This window comes from Leuciscus leuciscus (genome assembly GCF_965113295.1).
Source record: "Leuciscus leuciscus genome assembly, chromosome: 14".
Classification (NCBI taxonomy): Eukaryota; Metazoa; Chordata; class Actinopteri; order Cypriniformes; family Leuciscidae; genus Leuciscus; species Leuciscus leuciscus.
Window position 1 is genome coordinate 23244852 of NC_138738.1, and position 24358 is coordinate 23269209.

Consider the following 24358-nt stretch of genomic DNA (forward strand, 5'->3'; position numbering starts at 1 on the left):
ATGCCTATATGAGTGTGGTTTAACAATACTTATTAGCAAATAATCAGAATAATGAAAATTGCATGTAAACTGGAATTAAGAGTTCTGCTCATGTCATGTAAACATCTTACTGCAATTAAGATCTTACTCTGATTATTATTCAGGATTTGAAAGAATGACTAGCTGTGTTACAACTGTGATCAGTTTGGATTTTTTGTACTAAGAGTTTTGAAAATGTACACCTTACTTGTGAAAATAGCACCAAAGTGAATAAAAAACAACAACTGTATATTAGTTGATATGACAAGACTATATCATGTTTTCGCAATGTGCCAATAATCAATATTAAGAATCTATTGTTGCTATGAATCCCTACAGTAAAGGTGGACTGAGGTGAGATGGTGCATAGTAACAGAGCTGCATAGGACTCAGCTTCCAAAAATGCTGTTGCTATGCAACCATGACATCCTTTTTACTGTAATTCTAACACATTCTAAAAAACAACGAAAAACTGTTTCCCTTAAACCACAAAATACACACTGATCATTAACAATTCGATTGATAACAGAAATAAATGCATTAACTGCCAACTCTATTAGAAACTTTCCTATCACACTTTCCCCTCTACTGTATCCAAATCCAAGTCTTGCAGCTTGTGAAGGTCTAGCAGATGACTTGACATGCCCTTCAAGACCCAGAGTAATCCTAATTTTCGGAACATGATCATTTGTATCTGGAACCTCAAAGCCTTTTCCAAAGGTCATAAGTAGTAGGCTTGTTGCGATAGTCGGTGTTACCGGTGATACACGGTGTTTAACCCACCTACCGGTCATAGCACTTGACCACCGGCACCGTCCCCATCGTGTTGAAGTTTTAGCCTATAGCAATAAAGCACTTAATTCAGTTAGTGACTACGTGCCTTCGTAATTTAGCGTAAGCGGAACGAGCGCCGCAGTAAAGCAGCAGGTGTCCGATTTCATTTATCATTTGAGGAGAGTGAGGCGAGCTAACTGGCAAAGGATGGCGGAAGATCTGGTTTCAAAGCGAAATGCAAAAGCACCTATTTGGAAATATTTTGGATTCAAACCAAATGCCAACAGGGAACCTGAAAACGTTAACGAGGCAACCTGTAAACTTTGCCTGATGAAAGTGGCAGCATCCGGAGGTAACACTTCGAATTTACACGCACATCTTTTAACAGCTTAACGTGAGTTTAATTTTTATATTAGTTTTTTTTTTGCACTTAAGTGTCCAGTGATTATTCGGGTAGGCTACCTTATTTAACGAAGTTTTTGATGTTCGTTCGTTTCATATTCGATGGCTGTGCGGTGTTTTTTGTTTTTTTTGCTGAAAAAGGCAGGCACTTTATTTAACGAAATCTTGTTTGATACTTGCACGATGTGTGCAGTGGTTCGTTTTGTTAATAAATGCACTTTAAAGGTGTTTCATAAGTGCTTTTGTTTAGTTTTTGCATGGTGTGTCAAGTTATTATTCATTTTGCAATAAAGATGTGTGTAATACAAGCGAGTTTCTTATTGTTTTGTGTATTTTTATTAAGAATAAAATAAATTAACCCATGATTAATTCAAACAAATGCTACTGAATTGCCGCTAATTAAAGTGAAAGTAAATTGAGACGTGTGCATTTTCGGCCACCCGAAATCCCCGACACGCAACCCCGGTGACACCGGGATTACCGGTTTTTTTACTGGAAAAAATCCGTCACCGCAACATCCCTAATAAGTAGTGTGATTGGCGAATTGACCTGTGCCCCAGCAAAAGGGCTACTGCTGCAACATCACTTAAGTCAGGGCCAGCCACACTGACAATTTGCCTCAGCTTCACAGTTCTAGAGGCAAACAACTTCTGAGTGAGGCCAGGCATTTGTTTTATCTATCTTGACAAGGGGCTCCTCCAAAAGCCAAAATAAGGAGTCTGAATTGTCCATTATCTCGAAAGTGAAGAGTCCCCATATTTTAAATGGTCCACAATAAAAAAGGAGATACACCATTCAGGTACAACTTCATGTAATCCAAAAAGAGACTAGTCTAAGACTAGACAAGTCCAAGTCCCTCCACCCTTTGTAGAATGACCTTGGTCACGTTCCTCCACACCAAATCAGCAGGTCGTGTTAAAAATCTTTGAATGAATGGTAGACGAAATGTTGCCATTCTGGTTGGCAAATGCACTAAGCCTTGTCCACCCTCATCCTTAGGTAGAAACAATACACTTTGTGGAATTGATCAGCAAGTTCACTGGTCTCCAGGTCTTTATATCTTGTAATAATCGCTCTTCTGCAGCTTAAAGGCAACAACACCTCAGATAGGCTCTCATTGAGAAAAGCCAACAGGTCATTGCCCAAAACTGCCCAAAATACTCTGTAAAACTCCACAGGGAGTCCATCTATGCCAGGGGCTTTACCCCCCTCCATCTCTTTCAGAGAAATGAGCAGCTCCTGCTCACACACTGGCCTCTTCAGCTCCGCTTTTGAGCTCTCTGAAGCAATGGGTAGAACCGTACTGCTCTCTTTCTTTTTTTCTAAAGGGTTTTGCTAGCTCCTGCCATCTTCAGAGCATAACCAGTGAATGCAATGACTCTGAACATTCTTTCTCTCAAGACTGAAAAAGAACTTAGAAAGGGGCATCTTTTTGTGAAAGGTTTAAAAACTGAGATTGAACCACTGCTCCTTGTGCCCTAATTCTAAATAGATCTATGAGAATAGATTTTTGGCATTTAAGAGTCTCCATCTTTGGTAACATCACCCAAATCCTGTAATCAACTTTTTCAGTTTCACTGGCTGCCATTCGAGAGAGAGAGAGAGAGAGAGAGAGAGAGAGAGAGAGAGAGAGAGAGAGAGAGAGAGAGAGAGAGAGAGAGAGAGAGAGAGAGAGAGAGAGAGAGAGAGAGAGAGAGATGAATCAGAAAACAATTTCCTACTTTCAGTCTGTGACAATAAGAAAACGGATATTCTGGGAGGACAAAAGTCATTGCTCAACGATTTCAATTCTCACCATAAGGGGTGAAGGTGATCTTGGTTTTCATCTCAGCAGCTGAGCTGAGGTAATACCATGGAGAAGAACAGTTAACCATGGCAGAAAACTGATGGGGTACAACACCCTGCTGTGTTTCTCTGTTTTACAAAGATGTGATGTATCCACAATATAAAGATGATGTAATATATGTGGATGTGTATAGATTAGAAGCTTAGAAAGATAACCCCTTACAGTTATATAATAGTCTGAATAATGTTTCACATTTTAGATGATTTTGTGGTCATTCATGACCTTAATTTGGTCTATCAGATAAGACACATACAATGGTGCAGTGCTGAGGGGCCTCCAAGACCAGGATTGAAAAACACAGACAATTTAAGAATTTACAAAAAACTGACTTATAATCTCCTAATTAAAGTAAATCTGACATTACTGAATGCACCTTAAATCCATGGTAACATCAGTCATATCAGACATATTCCACGATGAACTGTAATTGTATTATTGATGGTATTATTGTAAAGTGTAAGTGTTTAGGAACAGCAGCAACTCAGCCACGAAGTGGAAGACCACACAAAGTCACAGAGTGGCATCACCAAATGCACAGGCATGGTGCATAAAAGTCGCCAATGTTCGGTTGATTTATAGATTACGGTTATATACTGTAACTTCCACTGGCATTAATATCAGCACAAAAACTGTCTGGCAGGAGCATCATGTAATGGATTTTCATAGCGGAGCAGCTGCATGCAAGCATCACATCATCAAGTACAATGCCAAGCGTCAGATGGAGTAGTTTAACTAATTCTGTGTTGAAAACCCTCTAACAACTTTGTGTTTCAAAAACGAGCCCTAACCTCAACCCCATCAAACACCTTTGGAATGAACTGGAACTGAGATTGCGAGCAAGGCCTTCTTGTCCAACATCAGTGCCATAGACCTCACAAATGCTCTACGGCAGTGGTTCAGAGATCGGTAGGGCAAATTGTTTTCAAGAAAAAAAAAAAGACCCAGACAGAGCATCATTTGGGTACTCTGTGTATTTGATAGCTTTTCAAGTAGAATGTACATAAAAAAAATAAAAAAAATTATGCATAAAAAAAATAAAAAATAAAAACATGTTTCCTCTCCCTCTGTATTTTCTATTTGCTAGGGAGAGGTGGAGCTTAGCCTGCCTTTTATCTAGCTATCAGTGCAGACCAGTGTTGCCAACTTCACAACTTTTTAGACATCTTTAGCGACAAAACGTTGCAAATTTTCAAATGTTGCCAGTACTGTCCTGCAAGTGCCAGGTCTTGCTTTCCCACTGCACTCACACCTCTCTCTGCATCTTCTCTGTTCAGTGAGTGGCTGAGAGCCGGAGCAGCACATTCCATTGACCAAACGGCAGCTGACATAGAAGTGAATGAGCTGCGCATTTGCACGCTCGGGTCAATCCCTTATCAGCTTCTACTTTGTTTTAAATTTAAACAATTCAATTTGACAATTTATTCTTGTCATGTACTTATATTACTTACTCACACTGCAGACAATGCAGACACATAAGTGACAACCAGCCGAAAAGATTCCATTATGGACAAATTCATCACACATGCCAAATTGAGTTGTGGCGACGATGTGTCGTCAGCACCAACACCTAAGAAAGAATGACATTAGCAATCTTCAGTTTGGCTTTTCAGGTGGCTGGGACAGATGCTGAACCGCTGCCCCAGTGTGTTATGTCCACAGATTTGCTAGCAAATGATAGCATGAAGCCATGCAAGCTGAAGTGCCATTTAGAAACCAAACACCCGACACTCAAAGACAAACCCTTAACATTTTTTCAAATTAAAGTTATCTTGCCTTGCACAACAGAAACGCAAAATCAACAAACACATATCAGTGTTTAACACGTGTCTGGAATATGTCTCGCAAAGACTTGCTAAATTAAGAAAACCTCACACAATTGCAGAGGCGGCGCTAATCTTACCTGCTGCCAAATATATCTGTGGAGAGAATTTCGCACAACAGAATGGTGATATCCCCCTTTCTAACAACACTGTTAGGCGCTGCATATCTGACATGGCAAGCCACGTTAAGGAGCAATTGCTAGCTAACATCATACAAAGCCAGTACTATGCCCTGCAGCTTGAGACAACTGATTTTGCAGGGCTAGTACATATCTATTTCAGATATATCAAAAATTGTATTGAGGAGAACATTCTTTTCTGTCTGTCTCTTCCAGTGCACACAACTGGAGAGGCATTGTTTGAAGTTCTGGATGACTGGGAGGGTTAGTGGTCTGGTCACTCGTGTCGAGCATTTAGCCCCTTTAGCCAAGTGTATGATTCTTTGCCAATTTCTCACATCAAAGAAAATGCCTTAGTCTCTGGAGTCAGTTTTAAACTAAGTTTTAAAGCAGGCAGTGCTTTGTCAGGAAATGGGAGCCAAACATGAGCAGCTCCTATTTCACACTGATGTTGTCAGTGTGAAATAAGAGTTGTCAAACCTTTAGACATTTTCGACAGGTTGGATTTGTTGAACACAGCAATGCAAGGGAGAGATGCCAACATCTTGCTTTTTTCAGACAAAGTCAGTGCATTTGTTGCCAATGATCGGCTGATTAATTAAAATGTTTGCAAGAGAAAGGGATAGATATTTCTTCTTTGATTAACACAGTCGCTCAACATGTTGAAGGACTGAAACAACAATTCAGCTGTTATTTCAGTAAGGATTTCAGTTCATTTGCTTGGGTCAGAGATTCCTTCAGTTGGCCAGAAAAATACCTTACAGTTGAAACGGAGGAGCAGTTAGTCAAATTAAAGAGCGACACCAGATTGCAACACCTCTATAGCTTATGCTCTCGGTCTTCGTTTTGGTTGAGTGTGATGACTGAATATCTGTCTATCTGTCTATATGTCTATATGTCTGTCTGTCTGTCTGTCCGTCCGTCCCTGTTATGGGAGACTAAATCCATATTAATGTCTATGCATTTAGAATGCAATGTCATTATAGTCCCTGTTGGTGTAATGGTCAGGTGCCCCAATACTATATATGTGACCCATGCTGGCAAAATGAATCGGAATGTGCACAGGCTAATTAAGAGCTTCAGGGAAAACAAGTGAAAATTTAAAATTTTGGTTGAATTTGAGGTTTTCACAAAAATGTGTTCATTAAGCCCTCGTCTAACGATCCCAATGCTGAAAATAGCATTTATATTGTATCTATAGGTATCTTTACTTGTACTTTTTCTAAGAAGAGTACCTTTCCCTTGTACATGAAAATTGCTCTTTTTCTCAGCTAGCTTCTCGACGACTGGCACTTCCACTCAGCACAAGTTTGGTATAATTGTAAAGCGCAACATTCCAACTTTGTGAATATTCATTGCCAATTCTCGATGGCATGAGTCTGAACCAATGAAATGTGATTTTCAAACTCATGCTGATGTAAACATAAGCGTGAGCTTAATCGTGCTGACTGACAAATCCGAGGTGTGCGCACAAAGACGCCTCAGACAGCGTACAATCCCGATATAGACATATACACAGAAGGTCTTAGGTTCAGTTAGGTCTTAATATATAGTCTGTTTGTTTCATTAATGTTAATTAAACAATTGTGGTATCATGGGAAAAAAAGTTGAATATACTGTATATTTTTCCTATAGATATTTGGTTTTGACTTTGTGGGCCCCATCTTGCACCCAGCTCAATTGACTTTGTACACCGACGCATGTATCATTCCTATTTTGCACCCGCGCACAGCGGACTTTTCCCTCCACAGAAGCACGTCGGTTAACTAAGAAATACACTTGCGCTCCCAGGGGCGGTTCAGCGCAAAGAGGCGGCGTGTTCCGGCGCAAACGTTCCCTCATGCTATTTTACAGGTTTAGAAAACAATTCCGCCACTGACCGAAAAAAAAATGTTTAAAGTCAGTGGCGCGTTGCGCATGTTATTCATATGCTATTTTAAGGGCACATGCTTGGCCATAATCAATGTAGCGTGTGCACAACGCGCATACACTTTGATTCTCTCATCTACACAGAAGCAGCAGTTCTCATTTTTGCAAATCATACATTATTACGATAGATAGATAGATAGATAGATAGATAGATAGATATAGTTTATTATAAAAGCATACATCTAGCTTACACATTTACCCAAATTATCATACGCCTGTTTAACCGAAGTTAATTTGGGTGTGTTTCTCCATCCCCAACGTCACTTCTCTGTGTTTTACATCCCTGACGAGAACGTCGGTCTCCTCGGCTGTGAACCGCTCCTGGCGTGCGCCTGGCAAATCTGCCGTTATAATAGGAATCCGCTTTAGAACAAGCGCGCCTGCTCTTAAAGGGAATGTGAGATGACGCTCTGATTGGTTTATTTCACGTTACGCCCAAACCACACCTATGAATAATGAAGCTACTTCAGACCAACCCCTTTTGGATTTGCGCCGGGCGCAAGAGTCATTTATCCCGCCGGGAAAATAGCAACAGCGCCCAAGACCCGCCCACAAAGTTACTTGCGCTTTGCGCTTGACACTTGCGTTTCAGATCGTTAAAATAGGGCCCCGTGTGTGCCACATTTGGTGCTATTACCAAAATTTACTTTGTTGACTTCAAACAGGTATAGCTCATTCTTTTCTTTTTTTTTTTGTCTGATTCCAACAAATCATTGAAGTTGTTTTTTTTAATAAATAGGCTAACTCATTTTTTAAAATTTGCTCAATGTGACTCATTTTGCCAGCAAAGGTCATATATTTTACATTTATATATACATTTCTGTGCTCCCTCTCTTTCTCGATTAAATGAATAAGTGTACATCAACATAATTTCTAATCATTTCAACAATTTTTTTAGGTGTAAGACTATTTAAGTTGAAAAATTACTGGTATCATTCAGAATGCCTTTGAGAGAACAGAGTCAGTGATCATTGTTAGAAACAGCTGAAAGACACGGAGTGATTAAATGACTGAAGATATCGCTCTCATTTGTCTTTGTCTTGTAAAAACAGAGTAAAAGGAATGAGGACAAGATGTTGAAATGTCAGCATGATGCTGATGGCAGAAAGCAGGCTTAGAAAGGTAGGTTTAGGACAATTTACTGTATATGTAATCCTGCTTATGTGACCACTAGCAAATATGTGCACAAGACACAGAAATGTATACAAAGTATATTTATGTGGGTGGAACCAAAGTCTATTACAAATTCCAGAAAAAGTGACACCTGATAGTGAGAGTCACAGGCATCAACATTGTGTGTGTGACTGGCAGCAGTGGGCTCTGTCCTCGTGATGAGTGGGTGAGTCAGGCAGCTCATGCTGGGCAGAAGCCTCAAGCAAATGTCATCGCTTCTAACGTGCCACTGACTAACACACTGCTGCTCCCAGATGCCATCTATGACTGCACACACACTTCTGTTAACGACAGCCCCACAGCCAAATTGTACTCTATCCATTCAGCAAACTTACTTACTTTATTTGTTTCCAATCATGAGTAATGTACCTGGTCTCCAGGAGCTGTATGTTTTATGAAGCACAATTTAACTTCTCGCTAGCTGAAGGTATAATTTAGTATCAGTGTGAATCTAGGTAGGCTGTAACTTTCTTGCTTTGACATGGTTCTTTTCAACATTATGATACATGTACCACTCAAAACAGCACATATACTGGGTTTCACTTCCACAATGTCGACCTCTGAGACATTCATTTCTGTCCCAACTTTGCACACATCTCTCAGAGCGAGACAGCTTGGAAATTGCTTAGCAGCTACCTGACTTCAGTTCCCATAGCACATTACAGTAAAAATAATCACACTTTTTATACTTAAAACTAAATAACAGTTTGTTTTTGAGATCAAGCATATTGTGCCAAGTTTGAAGTCAATAATGGCACTCAATATTAGTCTCATAACTAATTGCAAAGACCCAAATTGCATTATGCAGAAATGCATATGTTATTTGAGAGCTATAGCAATATATTTTGTGAATGAACTATTTCAGTCTGTTGATTACAAAACTATTGCATGGCTTTATATGAATATTGTATTAGTATCCATTGACTGCCACAGGTTACAAAACTGATGGAAGGAAGTTAAGGACCCAGATGCAGGAAGCTTTAATGAACGCAGTAGATATGGAAGGGTTTCTAAAAACAAAGCCCAAAGTAATGTTCGTTGGAACTTTGGTTTCAGGAAACACTGAATCAGTAATTTACTTGTTTTGATAACAATCAAACTTATTGGGAGAAACGTACTCGGTTACTAACGTAACCTCGGTTCTCTCTAGAAGAGGGAACGAGTACTTGCGTAAGATATCTTACGCTAGGGGAAAACCTCTTTTCCTCGAGATATTGAAGCCAAAAATTATCCTTAATTTTGCAATAATGTAAAACGCATTGCAGGAGCATGCAGACATGGGCGAGACAGCTCGCGCGCCCATTGGCTGCTCTGCGGCAACTGCACCAGCCTATCGATAGAGGCTCCTCATGACGTCAGAACCAATGAGGGCGCTTCGCGCCCATTACGTCATGTCATTACGGAACATATCCGTGCTTTGGTTTGAGTATGACTCTCGAGTCATTCGGCCCAAACTCCATACACGTCGCGCTCACTGAGAGCGCTTGCAAATCCCCTATGCGCTTCACTGAAGCGAGAGCCAGAAGAAACACTGTTTTGAAAGACAAGAGTTTCAGGTCTATTGACTGTATTGGCTCGAATGGGGCACCTTTCATGGCTTCCAGAACCGTGGAAAGGTCCCAAACGGGAACTGAGGGTGGTCTGGGAGGGTTCAGCCTCTTAGCTCCTCTAAGGAAGCGAATGACCAGATCGTTCCTTCCTAATGACTGGCCAAGCGGTGGTTCAGCGAACGCTGCTATGGCCGCCACATAAACTTTGAGCGTGGATGGGGTTCTGCCCTTATCCAGAATCTCTTGTAAAAAGGAGAGAACCTCCGGCACCCCACAGCGTGAGGGTGAAGTGCCACTCGCTGTACACCAGCTAGTGAACACAGACCATTTTGAGGAATAGAGCCGCCTTGTAGATGGAGCTCTAGCCTGTGTGATCGTGTTTAACACTCCCGCTGGGAGGTTAACGGGTACCCGTTGATGGCCCACACATGTAGGGACCAAAGCTCCGGGCGAGGATGCCAGATCGAGCCGTTCGCCTGCGAGAGGAGATTCCTCCTCACCGGTATCGGCCACGGGGCGGTACTCGTCAGCTGCATCAGGACTGGAAACCAGACTTGGTTTGTCCAAAATGGGGCGACGAGTAGCACTGGGCATCCGCTCTCCCTGATTCGCTCTAACACCTGGGGTAGGAGCGTGACAGGGGGAAACGCATAAAGCGGGCAGCGGGGCCAGACGTGAGCCAGCGCATCCCTGCTCTTGGAGAAGAATTCCTGACAATGAGCGTTCTCTTGAGACGCAAATAGGTCTATTTCCGCTCTGCCAAATGTCCTCCATAGCATTTTGACTGTCTGTGGATGTAAAGACCATTCTCCTGTCGGCAGATTGTTTCTGGACAGTCTGTCTGGTCCCACATTCAGATGGCCGGGCACATGCGCTGCCCTGAGCGAGCGCAGATTGTGCTGAGCCCAGACCAGGAGGCGTTCCGTCAGCCTGTGAAGGATTCTGGATCTGATACCTCCTTGGTGATTTATATAAGCCACCACTGACATGTTGTCCGAACGGACCAAGACGTGGTGTCTTATTATCTGGGGACAAAAGCGCCTCAGCGCGTTGTCGACTGCCATCATTTCCAGGCAGTTTATATGCAGAAGCTTTTCCCGTTCCGACCACTGGCCGAATAACGGTCTGCCCTCGAGCAGCGCTCCCCATCCCGAGGTTGAGGCGTCCGTAGACACCACCTTCACACTCGAGGAAGTCCCCAGGCTTACACCTGACCGGTACCAGTCGGTCACTGTCCAAGGTTTCAGAGCTGCGACGCATTTCTGATCGACCTTGAGGCGCGCGAGACCTGAGGTCCAGGCTTTACGCTGCGCGGCGCGCTTTCAACCAATACTGCAGCGGGCGCATGTGAAGCAGACCCAGCTGAAGCACTGAGGATGCTGAAGCCATGAGACCCAGCATCCTTTGAAACTTTTTGAGCGGGACTAAAGCGCCGTGGCGAAAAATCTCTGTCATGCGCTGAATACTTAGTCTGCGCTGCGGCGACAGCTGTGCTGTCATAGACAGCGAGTCCAGATCTGTGCCCAGAAAAGATATTTTCTGACTGGGAGACAGTGAACTCTTTGCCCAATTGACTGTGAGACCTAAATTCTCGAGGTGATCGAGTAATATGGTCCTGTGTTCTATGAGCTCCGACTGTGATCGAGCTAGAACCAGCCAATCGTCCAAATAATTCAGCACTCATATGCCTCGGAGCCTGAGGGGTGCGAGCGCTGCATCCATGCACATCGTGAATACGCGAGGTGCCAGGGATAGGCCGAATGGCAGGACTGTGTACTGATATGCCTGGCCCTCAAAGGCGAATCTCAAAAATCGCCTGTGACGTGACGCTATTTGTATTTGAAAATAAGCGTCTTTCAGATCTATCGACATGAACCAGTCCCCTTGGCAAATTTGCGAGAGGATTTTCTTGGTCGTGAGCATTCTGAACCGTCGTTTCAGAAGTGTTTTGTTTAGTCGTCTTAGATCTAAAATGGGTCTGAGACCCCCGTCTTTTTTTTTTTTTTTTTTTTTGGGTACCAGAAAATATCTGCTGTACATGCCCCCTTCGCTCTGAGCTTGTGATAGGGGTTCTATAGCCCCTTTGCTCAGTAACTTCGCTATTTCGGCCCGAAGTAGGTGTGCTACTTCCTTTTTCACCGTAGTATCGATTCGCGCCGCTTTGCGTTGCGGGCGTCGACCGAACTGTAGCGAATAGCCTCTTTCTATAATGTCTAGCACCCACTTCGAAACCCCGGGTAGCCTTGCCCATGCGTTTGCACGAATGGCTAGGGGTTGAATGCGAAGCGCGCTCTGGTCGCTCAGCGACAGAGGGGCTTCAGTGTGCTGCAACATAAGCGTCGCGCTTATGACATTTGAGGCAGGGGGCGCGCTGATAACAGCGGGCAGATTGCCCGCGCTCGACTCCTCTGCGGTGGTCAACCGAGAGGGGGAGGGCTGGGCGAGTCCCGTAAGACCTGTCATGTCTATGTGTGAATGTGGGCGTGGGATAGCGGGCACATTTACAACACTGAGAGCATTGTCTGCCTGAGCAGAGCGAATGCATGTTGGTTTCGTTTTACAGAAACCTTGAGACATGCAAAACGTAGTGTTTGTGGGCACTGGGCAGTGGGCACATTTACCACATTTAATGCGCAATCGATCTGGGTCGATTTCATGTGCGCGAGCCCTGTGCGACGGGCTGTGTTTCTGTGTAGGAATGAGCACTGGGCAGTGGGCATTTTGTCTACACTCATAACACCATCGGCCGTGGCCGGAACACCAGAAAATACACTCTATGGGATTTATCTGGGTAGCCGTAAAGCGGCATTTGTGTGCAGGCAAGCGGGCTGTGTCGCCGACTTGTTTACTGCAGAATACACTGGAACAATCGCATTTACTGGAACTGAACGAGCGAGAAGTTGCCAAAGAAACAGAGAGCGTCAACATGCTGGCGTTTGTTTGCAGGTGTGCGTGTATTACAATAGGCTCGTCCACTGCAATATTGACATTTCCAGAGAAATGTGTGAGAATGGGGGTAGTGACGCACGGAAACCATAGAAACGGTGCTTGGGTGCAGGCGAGCGGGTTGTACAACGAGCTCGTTGGCTGCAAAAATACACATCTGTAAAATACACAAATACACATTTTTTTTATTTTTTTTGCCGGTAGACCCGGGATCGAACACGGGTCTCTCGCGTGAAAACCTGAGAATCTGCCACTGGGCCACAGGGGAAGACACAAAAGCATTTATATAGCGCGAGTATTATCAGAGAAAATGGGTGATAAAATGATGACAGAATTTTCATACTTGGGTGACCCATCGCTTTAAATAGCTCCAGAAAACATCAAAACAGTAACTATTTTTTAATTATGGTGAAAAGAGTCAGTATTAGATGCATGTGGGCATCTGTCAACTGAAAGTGCTTTGCCTATCGTCACCCAGCCACTTGCAGCTCAATGATTACAAGAGAATGATCTGAAGTTGTTGATGTTCATTCACTTCACTTTCCATTAGGACACAAAAGTGAGACAATGGAATGGCAGAAAATGGAATGGCACTCCTTTACAGAAGTGCTTTGTCTTTGAAACAATTTGCATTGTGAAAAGCACTATACAATTAAATATGAATTGAATTAAATCTGTCCTCAAATATCTGTGTGGGCCATTAATCTCTCTCCTCCTGTGATGTCACACAACAGTAATCAATCAGAATTAAGTTTTGCATGTGAATGTGGGATGCTTTTGAGTGTCAGAAAAGGGGTGTGAACAGGAAGCCAAGCAAGGGAACATAAATACATTTTCAGGTGAAAAGTAATACAAGTAATAATGTATGTTCAACCCGGAAATTTAATCTGTGCAGGTCACAAAAATAAAACAAATATGATAGAGTTTACTACTCCAACTCAATAATTTCAAGTTATCCTAAGCAAAAGGACAGCCTCAGGCTCTATCCTTAAAAACTAAGCATAACCAACTATATCCATTAAAAAAACAAAGTGCATTTGAGACCTCAAAACTGCACCACTGTGATGGCATCACTGTGATGAGTTTCATTATCTGTTTCTATTATTCACAACAAAGTCCTTTAATGTGCTAAATGTAAAAACTCCTGGGTAGAAAGCAGAGGGAAACTGACTAAGATATCACCAAGTAGTTAAGATACTAATAGAAAAAATGGGATTACATAATAATTACATGAGCATTTTTAACAAGGATACATATACCATTGTGTAAAACCTTTTTAGGTTTTGAAGACACTTTGCATACAGATAAATAGCACGGCTGCCATTATAAACCACACAGGAAACAGAACACCAGACTGTGAAGAGTGCTGTTACAATGCAATCTTGGGAAATAATTAGCATTAGACCCCTATTGAAAGAAAGTGTGGATAAAAAAAAACAAAAAAAACTTGTCCTGTGTGAGAGGAAGTCTGTCCTAGGACGACAACATGCATATGCGTCAGATTTGTTATCAAACATGCGCTTGACAAATGTTTATTTTTTTTATTTGTACGTAAACATGTTTTTCATAGTCTTAACTCTGGTTGTGGTGGGAAAAGTTGCCGATCTCTGACAGAGATTGTAAGCTTATTTCAGTTTACAGATGAAATGGAGAAAGAGGAAGCAGAGGGGTTAGAGCTGTCATGATCTCATCAAGAGCTTTTCATCTGCAGAATGCTCAAAGATCTGCCTCTCTTCCTCCATCCAATCCCATCATGCCTCAGGGGTCCCAGGGCTCTTATACAGGAAAAAGTTCAAACATGAACTTAAAGGTTGCAAATGTCAACTTCAGATCACTGAAAAAGTTCTGTTCACTGAAAAATTTAGTTTTCTTTAGTCTTTTATAAATATATCTAAATAACATTTCTAAATAGTTTCAACAGAGCTAATTAGTTTGTTTATTTGAAGATCACTGTAAAGCGTTTGCAGCTAGAGAATCATAGAATTCACGAGAAGAACTAGCAAGTCGACGAAACCGAACAAATTAGGATTAAAACAAGCAAAATTTAGTTGTTTCAATGCAACCACGGGTGCATGATAGAACTGCATGGAATTCATAACATAAATGCTGAATAAAAAAAAAAATATATAATTAAAACCATAATAAATACAGGGTTTTCACAACTTTTGACCTAAGATTTCCATGGCTTTTTTCAGCTATGCATGATTACTGGATAACAATTATTTAAAAGAATTGTGATTGCACTCACAAAGATAATTTACTAGGGATTATTTTGATTTATTTAAGCAGAAGTAATATATATATATATATAATCAAATAAATCACTATGGAAATTTCTTATTCATTTTCATGGCTCTTTAAGGTTTCTCTGCTATTTCCAGAGAGCAAAAGAATGGAGAACAGAAATCACAAAAAGAAAACTGAAAAGAGACGAAAAAAATCTAGAAGAGAAATGCGGCCAAAGGATTTTAGTATTTTTTAAAACCTACTTCTCAATCAAGTCCAAGGTCACTCCTGGCACCAGCTTTGCACTCTTCTGCATACAGAACCTTAGAGGAAAAAAGGAAACTCTGTGAGAGAGGAAATACACAGACACTCCTTTTTAACTTCTGCCTCATTCAATTTAACCCACTGCTTTTTATGAACTGATTCATAATTACTCAATCCAGGCTTGACATCTTAGCACTGACCTCTCTCTATACCCAGCCTCAAATCTTTCATACATTTCCACACACAGACATACATAAAACACAATTATAGTAATAGTAATCAACTGAACTAACCCTGTAAGTTATGGCGCTTTTTCACTGCATGGTACGGTACGGCATGGCACGGCTAGGTTTGCTTTTCCATTGCAGTTTAGTACTGCTTCAAAGTTGGTCGGATTACAGACTGATTGTAATAGTTGCGCCGCTTCTACTGCCGTGTCGTAAATGCGACATAAACAAACGCATAACACAGAAGCAATGGAGCATATCGATGGATTGGTGTTCTTGATTCTCAGCATCTGGATGTTTTTCACTGCAAGAGGAAGAAGTTTGTTTGTTCAGGTTTGGTGTCTCGTGTTGCAAATCCAATGACGTTTTAGTGACGATTCTCTCTGACCAATCAGTGATCTGCAGTATTTACACGTCACATTTTGGTACTATTTAAGTGAGCCATACCGAGCTGTCTCATGCAGTGGAAAAGCGCCAAAGTGAGTCATATAATGCAGTGGAAAAGCACCTTTAATAGGAGCTTTATTTTACACACACACACACACACACACACACACACATACACACACACACACACACACACACACACACACATACACGTCTATATTACTAACAGGGGACTATCGCTCTACACTGGCCAAGAGGGGACTAGTGTTTCTGGTCATTTTGAAGGAACAAAAATGACATACAAAATTTTCTTTTAAGCTCTTTTTTCATAATATAACTTCAAATATGCATTTTTTTATTTAAAAAAAAACATGCCAAGTGGGGACCTGAAACTCTGAACGATCTCTATCTATACTAGTGGGGACTTGATAGCCTGCAATGGAGCTGTGTGTGTGTGAACAGTGAAGTGAACTGGCAGTGAAGTCTGCCTTCATTATGTAACTCTCTCTCTCTCTCTCTCTCTCTCTCTCTCTCTCTCTATATATATATATATATATATATATATATATATATATATATATATAATATATATTATATATATATATATATATATATATATATATATATATATATATATATATATATATATATATAACCTATCAGTTATCAAAAAATTTTAAATACGATTTGTTTTAGGAAAGACCATTTAAATCTACAACGGGGTAAAAAATACAGACGGCCCGACGGCAACAGTTCAAAAGCAGAGGCGAGAATATCCTCTTATCATTCATAATATTATTTTTCTTATTTAACGCTCTCTCTTCATAGATACTTTCTCTGCTTGGTTATGCAGTCCCTAACAATTTACTTGTTACTACTTTTCTTAATAATTTCTTCTGTACCTCAGTAGCAGTTCCATACCAACAAATAATACAGAATATCATAACACTTTCAATGAAAGCACTATAAAACATCAGAAGCTTTATGTTGAGGACATTACAGCAAAGTTATTGCTTTAAGAAATTCATTCTCTGTTGTGGCCTATTAATTAAAACATAATTTCTACTCTAATAAAATCAATAGACATGTCCTTATTTTTCTGTTTCTAGGATGTTGATGTACAGAGAAAGTCAGTGTTTGAAATATTGCTCAATTTAAATGCAACCAAACATATGTCGTTCGTTACCATCCAACAGTGGACCTTTCTTTAAGATCTAATTCAAAACTTTTGAGTTGACTTGCTGCATCTGGTCATTTTGAAGAAACAAAAATGAAATCATTTTTTTCATAATATAACTTTAAAAAAAATAAAAATAAAAAAAAATAAACATGCCAAGATTGAATCTCAACTCTGAACGATCTCTACCTATACAACAGTGGACTCACAATAGCCTGCAATGGAACTGTGTGTGTGTGTGTGTGAATAGTTAAGTATGTCTTTATTTTGTAACTATAAGTTATATATATATTTATATATAGGCCTTCATAGATACTTTCTATGCTTGGTTATGCAGTCCCTAACAATTTACTTGCCATTGTTATGTGCCATTGCACTCACACATACATGTCTATATTACTAACAGACCAATGTCGCTCTACACTGGCCAAGTGAGGACTCAATGAACGATGTCTATCTATACAAGTGAGGACTTGAACAGTGTGTGTGTGTGTGTGTGTGAACAGTGAAGTGAACTGGCAGTGAAGTCTGTCTTCATATATGTATATATAGTATATTATATAGTATATTATATATTATGCCTTTTATCAGTCATAATATTTGTTTATTTTATTTAACACTTATTTTCTCTCTTCATAGATACTTTCTATGTTTGGTTATGCAGTCCCTTTAGGGTTTATAGGATTAATCAAACAGAAATAGCTCTTTAAGGTAACGATTTCAGGTCACTATAGTGACCTATATTTAGTATAGCGTAAAGCATACTTTATACAGTTAATAATGATTTTATTAATCAAAATGAACTTCGCGTCCCCAGTTGGATGGTAAAGAACGATACGTGTTTGGCTGCTTTGTACATTTCTTGCCATCAAAATGACCTCCAAAATCTTTACAGTGTGTTTGTGATGGCAAGAAATGTACAAAGCAGCCAAACACGTATCGTTCTTTACCATCCAACTGGGGACGCGAAGTTCATTTTGATTAATAAAATCATTATTAACTGTATAAAGTATGCTTTACGCTATACTAAATATAGGTCACTATAGTGACCTGAAATCGTTACCTTAAAGAGCTATTTCTGTTTGATTAATCCTATAAACCCTAAAGGGACTGCATAACCAAACATAGAAAGTATCTATGAAGAGAGAAAATAAGTGTTAAATAAAATAAACAAATATTATGACTGATAAAAGGCATAATATATAATATACTATATAATATACTATATATACATATATGAAGACAGACTTCACTGCCAGTTCACTTCACTGTTCACACACACACACACACACACACACTGTTCAAGTCCTCACTTGTATAGATAGACATCGTTCATTGAGTCCTCACTTGGCCAGTGTAGAGCGACATTGGTCTGTTAGTAATATAGACATGTATGTGTGAGTGCAATGGCACATAACAATGGCAAGTAAATTGTTAGGGACTGCATAACCAAGCATAGAAAGTATCTATGAAGGCCTATATATAAATATATATATAACTTATAGTTACAAAATAAAGACATACTTAACTATTCACACACACACACAGTTCCATTGCAGGCTATTGTGAGTCCACTGTTGTATAGGTAGAGATCGTTCAGAGTTGAGATTCAATCTTGGCATGTTTATTTTTTTTAATTTTAATTTTTTTTAAAGTTATATTATGAAAAAAATGATTTAATTTTTGTTTCTTCAAAATGACCAGATGCAGCAAGTCAACTCAAAAGTTTTGAATTAGATCTTAAAGAAAGGTCCACTGTTGGATGGTAACGAACGACATATGTTTGGTTGCATTTAAATTGAGCAATATTTCAAACACTGACTTTCTCTGTACATCAACATCCTAGAAACAAAGGAAACAGAAAAATAAGGACATGTCTATTGATTTTTTTTATTTTTTATTTTTTTTAGAAATGATGTTTTAATTAATAGGCAGCCAATACTATCTGTCGCATTATTAATACCTTTATAATATAATAATAATTACATTATAATTATAACATTGAGTTGTAGATCCCCTCTTGGCATGTTTTTTTTATTTTATTTTTTATTAAAAAAATGCATATTTGAAGTTATATTCTGAAAAATATTATATCATATATATATGGTAACCCTTTATAATAACTGCATTTAATTAATCATTAGTTAAGCATTAGTAAACAGTTAAATCATAATTCATAAAGCAGACATTAATAAGCCGTTTATAAATACAGCTTTAAATGCTGTATTATTGATTTATAAGGATATCTATAATGTGTTTAATAATTGTATTTTCATACTTTATTAATTATCAATTTATCATTTCTAAATGAAGTATAGCATTATTTACAAAGCAGTTATTTAGGAGTTGTCAGTGATTAATAAGATCACTTAGAAAGTGTGAGTAAATGTAGTAGATTCAGGGAGTTATAAAGCATTTAGTAGTGGTCAGTTCACTATTTTGTGAGCAAAAGTGAGGACTAGTTATGCCTAGTAAAGCATTTATAAAGGAGATTTAAAGACTCAGTTATCTTCTAAACAGAAAAAGGAAACAAACACAACACAGTGATAGAGAACATAGAAATATTAACAGCCTTTAAATCTCCTACATAACTAGCATAACTAGTCCTCACTTTAGATGAGCTCACAAAAAATTGTGAACTGACCTCTACTAAATGCTTTATAACTACCTGAACTACAGTAGAAATACATGTTAATAAAGCATTTATTAACACACTAAGTAACTATTACTATATGTCTGAATAATAAGTGTATGATGTATGAATGTACATTGAATTAGTTTAATCATTTACTCACACTTTCTAAGGGATCTTATGAACCACTGACAACTCCTAAATAACTGCTTTGTAAATGATGCTATACTTCATTTAGAAATGATAAATTGATCATTAATAAAGTATGAAAATACAATTATTAAACACATTATAGATATGCTTTTAAAACAGGAATAAAGCATTTATAACTGCATTTATATACTGCTTATTAGTGTATATTAATGCTTTATAAATGAATTAACTCTTTACTAATGCTTAACTAATGATTAATAGCGTGCAGTTATTATTAAGTGTTACTGAAGCAGTTAAACAGCAGCTCTACAGTCTCAGAGCCTCTCAAGGACAGCAGCCATTCAGACAATAGAGAAGTGTGAACGACGTGTGTTAATGGGCCACTGCAGTTCCTGCTCCAGCCTACAGGAGCGCTGCTGAGTATGGACTTAAACACACACACACATGTAAGTCCCCACTTGGTCAAAAATGTACAAAATTAACCAGAGCGTGTTTTGGCTGATTTTAACATGTTTTAAAGCATGACCAACAGGGGACTTGAAAAATGTCCCCACTTGGCTCGACGGTCCCCTGTTAGTGAGTGTGTAACGACACCAAGGTCCCCAGTTAGATAGATAGACGAGTACACACACACACACACACACACACACACACACACACACACACACACACACACACACACACACACACACACACCAATACGTTGTGATTTCATGTTTTATGGGGACTCTCCATATACATAGATTTTTATACGGTACAAACTTTTATTCTATCCCCTAACCCTACCCCTAAACCTACCCATGACATACAACTGTCTACATTTTTACATAAAAAAATAAATAAAAAATTAGTATGATTTATAGCTGTTTTCCTCATGGGGACCAACAAATGTCCCCAAAAGGACAAGGATTTTGGATATTGCCATTTTTGTGGGGACATTTTGTCCTACCGAAAGGATTAATAGGTAGCCTATGTCTACTTCCAATTTATTACTTTAAAATTAAAACTAATCAAGAGCTAAATAAAAAAAAATATGTGTGTGTATATCACACGATACAAATGTTGTACTTTTTGACAAGTTTTAAAGTTTTATTAAATTTTTGTTCCTGAAATCCACCCTTCTGCTGAGATCAGTATAATCCTGATTTTTTTTGGATCAAAGTTATCCCAATCTTACTAAAATGTTTTGAACAACACAAACTGATGATTTGATCCAGATCAAAACCAAGATTGGATTTTGTTATCTAATCTGATATCAGAATCCTTTTTTTTCTTTTGAACAACCCATTTTTGAGATTTGATCCAATCCGATAGCCAAAATCATATCAGATTACTTATGAACAACTGGCCCCAGGAGATTAATTTAAGGTGGTGCAGAAAGAAAGAAAGAAAGAAAGAAAGAAAGAAAGAAAGAAAGAAAGAAAGAAAGAAAGAAAGAAAGAAAGAAAGAAAGAAAGAAACAAAAACAAACAAACAAACATCTGACTGCAGATAATCGGGACAACACGTTTTTCTCAGGCACTCTAACTGCGTCAGACAAGAGTCAATAGCTTTCACGCAGGTCTTTCAAAACAAGTCTCACATCATTTAAAATTTACGTTGTTGTTGTTTTTTTGTTGTTGTTTTTTTATGCCGTTCTTTGATTGCACACTCCACATCCCAATAAGAATGGTCTTGCGACCCACTTTTGGGTTGCAAACCACTAGTTGAGAAACAACCAGTTGGTTTAAAGCACTTAATCAATGACATTTTTTCCATTACTTTTCAAGATGTACCTTTTGGAAAGACATTTTAAAGACCAAATATTGTCTTTTGTAAAGAAAATTATTTTATTTAAAAATAATTTTCATATTACATATTTTTCATATTTTATTGTACCAACAAATGTACCAACAATCACATTTAACAATAAACACTTCATGGTATACCATAAAAATAACCTGTAGTTCTCATTGATAAGTGATTTCTCACTTTTTTTTTCATGTCAATAAACACACAGAAAAACAAACAAAAAAACATCCGCATTACCTATCTGATCAAGGGATATACATATTTTTGCACCGCTCTGTTCTGGACGGTCACCCGCCATCATGCAGTCCCCTGGCAATGAAAACTTCCAGTAGTTTACAGGGGCTTGTCGCATCAGTCCTGGGAGGCACACTCATTTTACAGTTATTTGGTGCTCCCTATTGTTGCCAGTATATTATTGACATGTAAAAGTCAAGCGGCAACATTCCTGTCTCTCTCTAGAAGCCAACACGAAAGTGACTTTAAACTGCAATTCATCGACTGGCCGCTAGAGACAGGCTGCAAAAGAGAGTCAATCCAATTTATCATATTAGTCTATATAGCTAATTTTGCCCTTCATGACAACTGTGAGGAGGGTGAAATTATTTATAACTCATCCATTTAAATTATATTAAGCCTTAAAGTTCTGCATAACTAAGGGTGTGGTCACTTGAGTGACAGGTGGATTGCCGCTGCTGTCACTACTAGCCGTTTGTCTGCTGTCTGTTAACAATCACGTCTCACCAGCTAATCCCGCCTTTTTGCCCATTTTCATTTATCCAGGAGTGACGCGTGACCAAGATGGTGACGGACGGCTCCGCTCACTTTGGGCTTCAAAAATGCTCTTCAGAAACCTACGGGTGACGTCACGGGCGCTACATCCATATTTGTTTTACAGTCTATGGTAAAAGTCTAGACCCAAAATATAAGACAACCCCATTTTTTTCAGATGTATTTCAGATAAAAAACACAGTCTTATATTCATAAAAATATGGGTATTAATAATGTAGAGACTACAATATATGAACTATAAACAAATAGTTTGCGAATGATTTGTAAGTACTTTATTACTGTATACATATTATAAAGTGTTACCCATATGACAACATAAACACCATAATTGTAAAGACTGTCATAAACAGTAGATCAAAAGCAGATAATTAGCAATTGACTGGGTATTCATTGATTGCAAACTGTTATTTATTGGAATGTTATATTTTATTATTTGGCCCGCCTGACCCGCGGATTATCAACAGTGTCTACCGATATAACCGCATCACTACTGCTCATGAAACTCTCTTCTACTGTATATATTTGTAACACTCCTTTCTGGAATCCTATTGGTCAATTATGGTTTTCTGAGGTCAAATATATTTGTAAAACTCTATTGTCGCTTTGTTTTAACATAATGAAATAACTTAATATTCAATTTACTTATTTATAGGGTAAGCAGCTGGTCATTACCTCCAAATCAGCTTCTTCAGTATGATAAAAGATCCCTCCACGGGGTTTAATTTGCAATAATGAGTGGATGCCTTATTGATATATATATATATATATATATATATGAGGGACTACACTGAATATTTAACCTCCATTAGCTAATACAGCTACTTTGTAGAGCAAAGAGCAAAGGCCAAAAGAAAAGTGAGTAAAAAAAACTGAGCAAAAGGGTTATTCTGAACAAAATCCTTGGCTTGAGTATGGGGCGCCGTTTGTAAAGCGGCTCACGCTTAAAATAACAGCAACGTTTTGTCACATTTAGCTTCAAACAATGTTTAAAAAACTGGTATGAATGTTTGACGGTCACTTTTTAGCACATTTACAACAATATTTGTTAAATATTTTAAATAGTTAAATCTAAATATTAAATTTTACACCTAAATGTTAAATGTTAAATCTAAATGCTAAATCTAAATGTTAAATCTAAATGTTAAATCTAAATCTAAATGTTAAATCTAAATCTAAATGTTAAATCTAAATCTAAATGTTAAATCTAAATGTTAAATCTAAATCTAAATGTTAAATCTAAATCTAAATCTAAGCTCACCATACAGGTTTTACATGTACAGTAGGTATATGAGTGACTGCAACTGCATGTGTGTGTAATTAGAGTATCTCACCAACGTAAGGCAATTTTGATTGGTGTAGTGAGGCAGGAGGTGAAGAGATCAGCAGGGAGGTCAGGGTTCATGGGCAGGAGCTCACTGGCCTCACAGGCAGCCAACTGAATGCAGTTCTTCATGGAAGGAGGCAGGGGCATCTGAGCCAGCGGGTGGTTTGGGTTTATTGCTGCCACCTAGTAAAAGATAATGAGAACAAGTGAGCAGAATTAAATCAGGTCCCCCAGGAATATGGAAGTATGTTGTGTCGATGTCAACATTCAGTGTTGTTTTCCCTTACTGATGACTCTGATGTCTGAATGTGTTCAACAGACTTGAGTGACACAAACACCAGCTTGTGATCATTGGCTTTTTTTTCTTCTTCTTTTTTTTTTTTAGAATCTTTTCCCTGACAGAACATAACACTTTTTGGACAAGTTAGAAAATATATATTTGTTAAATTGTTTATTTCTTTTTTTTTTCAAGTGAAAATGTGTGGTTGAAAATTACTCATATTGTGGTAAAGATTTTGGTCATATCATGATGATTATGAAGTGACTTCTAGCAGCTTCCTGTTTCCTACTTCTAAGTAGGAAACAGGAAGCTGCTAGAAGTCACTTCATAATGCTTAAATGCACAATGCTAAGATAGGGCTGTGCTCAGATGGCCAGCAAAAAAAGAAAAACATTATATATAGTCTGGATATATCGATATATGTATGTGTGTGTGTGTGTGTGTGTGTGTGTGTGTGTGTGTGTGTGTGTGTGTGTGTGTGTGTGTATATATATATATATATATATATATATATATATATATATATATATA

The 24358-nt window shown here is 38.7% G+C and overlaps 1 protein-coding gene across 5 annotated transcripts in view; it reads right to left on the reverse strand.

Annotated features, from left to right (window-relative positions):
* Window positions 1-24358, reverse strand: part of rptor (regulatory associated protein of MTOR, complex 1) — a 393572-nt gene that overhangs the window by 160134 nt on the left and 209080 nt on the right. For all 5 annotated transcript variants that reach the window (XM_082136702.1, XM_082136700.1, XM_082136701.1 and 2 more), the window contains exons 7-8: window positions 23555-23730; window positions 15067-15126 (exon numbers count right to left, since the gene is read on the reverse strand). In XM_082136702.1, coding sequence (XP_081992828.1) covers window positions 15067-15126; window positions 23555-23730 — 236 coding nt within the window. The remainder of the gene's footprint in view (window positions 1-15066; window positions 15127-23554; window positions 23731-24358) is intronic.